The sequence below is a fragment of the Vanessa cardui genome, chromosome 8 (assembly GCF_905220365.1).
Source record: "Vanessa cardui chromosome 8, ilVanCard2.1, whole genome shotgun sequence".
Lineage (NCBI taxonomy): Eukaryota > Metazoa > Arthropoda > Insecta > Lepidoptera > Nymphalidae > Vanessa > Vanessa cardui.
In genome coordinates this window covers 3,560,688-3,568,119 of record NC_061130.1, presented here as the reverse complement: position 1 = coordinate 3,568,119, position 7,432 = coordinate 3,560,688, and the positions used below count along the sequence as shown (strand labels likewise).

Sequence of the window (7,432 nt, the reverse complement as noted above, 5' to 3'; positions counted from 1 at the left end):
TTTAGTCAAATAAAATTCGGAATTCATTTTAAACAAGTCATGATACTGTTTTATTATTTTTTATTACATATGTTTTTCTGATGCTTGTTAATTTTCTTCTTCAAAATTAAAAAAAAATTCTCGTGTAGTTTTATACATAATGTCGAATAGATCAATATCGATCTCTTATCATACCCAAAATAGTTTTATTTCACGGATAATAATTTCATTACTTTAAAAATACCAATTCCCATTTCACCCTTTCTTTCAAATCAGCTATTATCTTCACGTTATCAGTTAAAACCATCAAATGCATTATACATTGTTTATAGCCAGTTGCCAGTGTCGTTTCAATTGGTAAAGACTTTATGATCGGATTAGAACACATTGTTTATGGGCAAATAACCCTGCAGTAATACGAAACACGTGTGCGAGTTGTCGGTTCTGTGATTCTCGCTGATAGTAACGGTTCTGTGGTGGAGGCACGGTGCGTGACTCATCTCGTTCATTGAGTAGTGGTCCATTGAGGGGCGCTCACGCTCATTACCGCTTCGCCGGCCGGCCCTGCGCACACGCATAGCGCGTTGCTCGCGAGTCGCGGACCATTAATACACCGACGCACTGCCTACGACATGTTGCCTCTCATCTCTCGTTACAACGTGAGTTAAACCTACGACTTCCTCTCAAACGAAGCCTACATATTTTATATCAGTACGCGCTCGTAATATTTGCGTTTACTTACAAGTGTTTTTATTACAGATGGAGAGCTTTTCGAAATCGTGCGTCTGGCTTGTTGCAGCGGCGCTCTTGGCCGCTAGCGGTGTGAGTGCTGGCGTCGGAAGCAAAAGGCCTTTTACGCCGACCGATTCCATATTGGATATTATCGACACTGAGCAAGTCGAAAGGATACTCGCGGCGCGGAGGCGAACGGAGGAGGCGACGGCTTCGTCGACGTCGTACGTTCAGAGGAATGAGCTCGGCGAAGGTAGTTCCGAGACAATGGTCGTGTCCGCACCGGAGCAGGAGGATGCGACCGAAATACCCAAGGGAGCGGCGTTTCGAAACATACTGAAGTCTTCGAAAAACGCGTTACTCGTCACCAAAAAAGAATATCTGAAAGAGGACTGGTGCAAAACCGAACAGTTGATACAAAAAATTCGGGAGCCCGGATGTTTACAGGCGACAGTGATTAACAATTTCTGTTACGGACAGTGCAACTCGTTTTATATTCCGAAAGGACCGCGGCGCCGCGAAGGCAACGATGAACGACCTCCACCCGCGTTCAAATCGTGCTCGTTTTGTAAGCCAAAAAAGTTCACCTGGATCACTGTCACGCTCCGCTGCCCTGGACAGAATCCCCCTTTTAGACGCAAGCGCCTACAAAAAGTGAAACAGTGCAAGTGTCTTCCGGTGGGTGTCAACTGATGTTGACTCGTGACGGACCCTCCTCACAGAGGCGGACGATACGTCCAGCTCGATCCGAGTCGCATCCGAGGCGTGTGCTGACCAAGCGAGAGGTTGGAATGGGAGAGAACAAATATATGTGACGTGAGCGGGCTCGTAGTGACATTGTTACCTGATGTTTTGATTAGTGATTATCACTCGCTCATCGGGGCAACTATGGAGCGGACTGTTAAACATATTCGGAACGCGTGCTCTCATACGTCAATAGATATGACGTCATGCGATGCAGATATAACGTCTAATAACTTTGTAATAGAGCGGCTTCGACTGCAAGCGAGAGCTTTAATTGTCTATAGTGTGTCTGATTAGTTGGTCGCTGTTTGATAACTGTCGACTGGTGACCTTGCTATCGTTTCAAAACTTAGTTCGAACGTAACCACGGAAGAATCTGTGAATAACGCTTTATTACTTGAAAATCTAGTGCTATTCTGTAATCAACATCGAACTAGACGTTTCTGAACGTTCGATACGGAATAAATGTGATATTAGTTGTAGGCAAGTCTCTAGTTGTTACGTATTAGACGAACGAAACGTTTTCATGTTATTTATTATAACTATTTAATATTATCATTATATCATAGTTGATACCAAAATACGCTTATAATGTATATAATGTAATGATAAGTATTATTTCATCGTGATACAATAATAACGAGATACGTATATGAACAATTGACAGAGCAAATGTAATTTGTCAGACTTAAAGTTAATTCAAATGTTATGATCTCTATTTGCTCTCCAGTCGTATTTTGTTTATAAATAACAATTTAAATAATATATTGTCTTGTGTTATGTTTGACAAGTGTAAAATATATCTCGCGAGAGATATCAGTAATCAAACAACGCCCGTGCATTCTCACCTCCGTTGCCCTCTTTTGTAACGCACGAGAATTCGAACTCGTGTTCGAAATTTAAAATTTATGTAATTTTTTTCTTTTCATATTACAGATTCATTCGGCTATATTTGTTTTTTTTTTTTGTATAAAATTTGAATGAGTTTTTATACTATCATAGGAAATCAGATTACTTTTTTCTATTACCAGTAGAAGTAAAACTATTCGTACTTAGATATAACAAATATCTCATTTCTTTTAGTCAGTGCGAAGACTCGCAAGAACGAACTGAAAAAAGATTATGAAAATCATTAAATATTGATAAAAGATAAATATAATCGGACTATGAACTTAACAAATAAAAAGTAATAATGACGTAATAAGCAAATTGTCTAAACTTAACCGTAGGCGTCGTAAGTATCTTAGGTAAGTCTTACAGTGTGTGTTTGCCTTTAGAAAATATTCAGATTACTGTTGTGTAGATTATAACAATATTATGAATGAAGGCTCTCGCTATAATACCAACCTACTTTGATTCAACCTTGTAGAAATACATATGTTTTCGTTCACGAAACTACATGTAATTGAGTACATATATATTCCAATATTTACATACAGAGTGTAAACGAGCCTCTAACTTCTGCTAATGATAAAATTAAATTACACATGTCAACATTTACTGTAAAAAAAAATATGAAGTCCATTGCATCAGAATTAAGTATAGAAATATAATTTTATGTTAAGTAACGTTTTAGTTTTGAAAGTAATTTTATCTGTACATATTTCGTCACAGATAAAAAAACGCCTTATATTTTTTTTTGTGATAAATGTAATCAAATTAAAAATTTAATTCGTTTTAATGGAATAAGTGCGATTTAAAAGTAAATAAAGTATTTTAAAAAAGTCGTTATGTAATAAAACAACGAAAATAATAATAAATTTCTTGCCGATTCGTCAACACTTGCATTTTGATTATGTATGACGTCATAACCTGTTTCTTATGGTCTTACGGTTTTAAGCACGTCTAAACTTTTTGCTACAATTAATGTTATGTAAAGTTGTTTTGTTGTTTTCGGAAATAAATCATTTGTTCGCTTATTCTTGATTATGTTACATTATTTCTTATATGTCAGGATGTTTCGATATTTCAAAAATGATTATAAAATATATAATTTAATGATTATCGTGTAATCGACAATGAATATGTATATAGACTATTTCATGGCTGTATTATTATTGTTTTAAATAAAATTTGTGAGTGAGAATGGTTTTCTTTTTATTAATAAAAATAATATATTATAAATGTAAATATTTATCCATATTTCCTTGACTATGACTGGAGAATGAATTTACCGATTATATTCTTATATTTTTGTTTGCTAATACTCCGTAGAAGGTTATGGTGGAACAAGATTGGGAAATACTTTCTCAAAGCAAGGATCTGAATATTTACTATTGTTTATTTTAGCTCGATTTTAGTATTCATAGCTAGGACGGAACAACCTTTTCGGCACATCAAATATAATAAATATATAATCTGTAATTTTATGGGTGATCTTTATATTTCTAAGAAAACGACATCGCGTGACCAACAGGTAAACTTTAGTAACTTCAGTAACAACTGAAAAGTCCACGTTATTACGTAAAACTATCAAAAGTCAAATAAGTAGTTCCATAAGCATTATTAAATTACAATATTGCAATATAGTCACTATATGGATGAAAGATCTTTTGATGATATACCAAAGAACTGTGGCAGGGGGACTACCTGTATCGAATATGCTGTCACAGACTTTGCAGTGGGTATTATGGTGATCTACTAAACTTATTTTCTTTAACATGTTAGCATTCGTTTATAGTGCCTGAACTTACAATTTTCATACCTACTACATTTAGGTAATAATTTGTAACTGAAAATATAAACTGGTGTTCTAATTGGAATGATTTCCACGGATAGTTACAGTCTGTTATTGTCCCACAGCTGGGCCCTCTCTCCTTTTCTGGAAGTGTTTTGCATCTTACTTCACCACAATAGCTCAATAGAACTTCATTCACAGATTGCCACGGAGTTATTAATGTCCATAAAAACATATGTATTCTCTATTCCCCAACCTCTGACATATACATTTAATAGTCATATACATTTAAAACTATGTATCATGTATGAGAATAATTAACTAAATACCCAAGCTTTTTAAATAACGCAAACTTGATGATGCAAGTTTACAACTACTTTACTTCAGATATGTATACATTGTTGGTCAAAGTAAGCAAATATATTTATGTATTTACTGATGTAAGAATATTCCACATCACATCACATCATGAGCCTGATTTTGTCCACTGCTGGACATCCAAGTGCACGACGCTGTGGTCTTTCTCCGGCTACTCTCATCCAGCTCCTGCCTGCTATCTTGCGTAAATCGTCACTCCACCTTGCCTGAAGACGTCCTACACTACATTTGCCGAGACGCGGTCTCTACTTTAGTCCAAAAATTTTAAAATGATTCGATTCAGTTCTGAACCCATACAAGCCAATAAATACAGAAAAACATAGAACATAATATATATGTATCTAATCTTTTATTTTATGGTATAGGTTAGCGGACGAGCATATGGGTCACCTGATGGTAAGTGGTCACCATCATCCATAGACAAGGACGCTGTAAGAAATATTAACTATACCTTATACATCATCAATGTGCCACCAACCTTGGGAACTAAGATGTTATGTCCCCTGTGCCCGTAGTTACACTGATGATGTATTGACAAAGTTGGATAACAGTCGTATAGGTATTTATGTGTTAATACGAATATACCAGAAAAGGGATACAGCTGATGATTGTCTACTGCTGAACATACTACTCTTCCGAGATGGTGAACCTTACCTTGTAGGTCTCTGCCTTCAGCATTCCGACGAGTCTTTATTATACAATTATATTATAATAAATAAAAATAATATAATATAATAAGTATAACAAGAAACATCGAAGTTGCCAAAATTAGTCTTACAGTGCTTTTCTTATGGTCGGTGGTGAAAGAATACCAACAGGTGGCCCAATTGCTTAAGCACCAAACTGTTATTTAAAAAGAAACTGTACCAATTTTGTCATACGTATAGCATATACGTATGACAAAATTGGTACAGTTTTGGTAAAATGAACTATAATGCCAATAACATAGAACACTAATTAAGCTGTTATGGATGATGAAGATGTCTCATATTCAGGAACCAGCCCATCAGATTGGATATAATCCTGATACTACTATTTTGTAAGCAACACAAATTAAGTGCTTGAAAACTAGTCATCATAATCATCTAGTGCTGTGCGCATAGGAAAACGTTTACTTTAAATTGTCAGATAAAAATCTGTCTAGTCATAATTACAGGAACAACATGCACGTGACGTAAGCTTAAATTCTGAAGTCCCCTACAAGAGAAGATTTGGATGTTAAGTCTCCCTGTGCCTATGGGTGAGATATTTAAGTCCTCTATTTGCTTAGTGTTTCATTTAGTGCCGTTACGTAAACTTAAATCCTGAAGTCCTGAAGAGAAGATTTGGAACTTTACTGTGCTCTGAGGTATTTATGACCTCTCCTTTTTTGACTGAAGCTATATGTATGATGCATAAATGTTTCTTGATATCTTTGAATATACTAGCTGTACCCGTGACCTAGTGCGAGTTTGTTTTACCAAAAAATATTGTTGTAGCCTAAGTTACTCCTCATTGCATCAGCTATGCACCACTGAAAATCCTGTCAAAATAAGTCCAGCTGGTCCAGAGGTTAGCCGGAACAAACAAACAGAGATAATTGTAAATAATGTTATTTTGTTTTAAGTACCATGAATACATAAATATTCGACAGCATCACATACATTACTCTGACCCCAATGTAAGTAGCTAAAGCACTTGTGTTATGGTAAATCAGAAGACGGTACTACAAACACCCAGACCCGAACAACATAGAAAACTAATGAACCCGAGACTTCGCAGTAGCGAACCCATGAAAACCGGAATACACACTACTCGACCACGGAGGTCGTCAAATATCGTATGCAATTAGTACAAAATGGTTATTTTAACATTACAAACAGACACTCCAATTTATTATACGTATAGATTAATAAAACGTAAAAAGGATAAATGTCTTAAAAATGCGTAACATACCTTGTATGTATGCCGTTTTCGTATTATGTTGTAATTATTGACATAACAGTTTAGAAGAGAGAATGACGTCATTAATTCTAATTGTATGCCGGTCAGATAATATTGAAACTAGAATTAATTTATATTTAAATCAGCTTAGATCTGTATCAGTGTAAATTTATCACGGAGGGTTTATAGGGTGAATGTATTTTTAGTATTGATGATGACGTAAAGATAAACATGGCTGTAACTTAAAGTATGACTAAGTTATATGCTGTAACTAGTAAGTATTTTTTAGGGTATAGGTTGGCGGACCAACATATGGGCTATCTGATGTTAAGTAGTCACCATCACCCATAAACAATGACGCTGTAAGAAATATTAACTACTCCTTACATCGTCAATGTGCCACCAAATTTGGGAACTGAGATGTTATGTTCCTTGTGCCTGTAGTTACACTGGCTCACTCACACTTCAAACTGGAACACAACAATACTAAGTACTTTTATTTGGCGGTAGAATAACTGAGCTTGCACAAAACCCTACCACCAAGTAATAAAAATAATTTGATTTTGACAATAAGTTTAGTATACCATTTTTTTTAGGAAAGGATTTAATCTATTCGAGACGTTGGATGATATGATCATTCGTATTTATCATTATATTTATATGATTTGTTTTGGAAATTCTAGAGATTTTGCGAAAACAATGTGACTGTGCAGTGCAATAGACAAAGAACCCATTCGTTTAGCTCTTACTCTATACGGTAATATTAATCATACTCTTCTAATTCCTTAAAAATAGACGAAGTAAGTATTCTCAGATAGATACATCTAAATATTGAATATTTCTATTTAATAAATAGAAAATATAGAAAGATTCTTTTTCTTCTGAAAAATATCACCACCGCCCATAGTCATTGGTGCTTAATCACAAAATCAAAAACAAAATAAACTTTATTCAAGTGGGCTTTTACAAGCAGTTTTGAATCGACATTTAACAATTAAG

At 35.1% G+C, this 7,432-nt stretch overlaps 1 protein-coding gene across 1 annotated transcript; it reads left to right on the top strand.

Moving 5' to 3' along the window:
* Positions 1–477: 477 nt before the first annotated feature.
* Positions 478–3,535, top strand: LOC124532062 (gremlin-1-like). Its single transcript, XM_047106699.1, has 2 exons — positions 478–638; positions 739–3,535. The coding sequence occupies exons 1-2, from the start codon at positions 612–614 to the stop codon at positions 1,402–1,404; spliced, it is 693 nt and encodes a 230-aa protein (XP_046962655.1). The 5' UTR covers positions 478–611; the 3' UTR covers positions 1,405–3,535.
* Positions 3,536–7,432: the final 3,897 nt, after the last annotated feature.

Bases quoted from the DNA above. Each gene is read 5' to 3' on its own strand.
- LOC124532062 (XM_047106699.1), top strand. From the start codon at position 612: ATGTTGCCTCTCATCTCTCGTTACAAC. The intron at 639-738 runs GTGAGTTAAACC...TTTTTATTACAG, and splicing joins CTCTCATCTCTCGTTACAAC to ATGGAGAGCTTTTCGAAATC.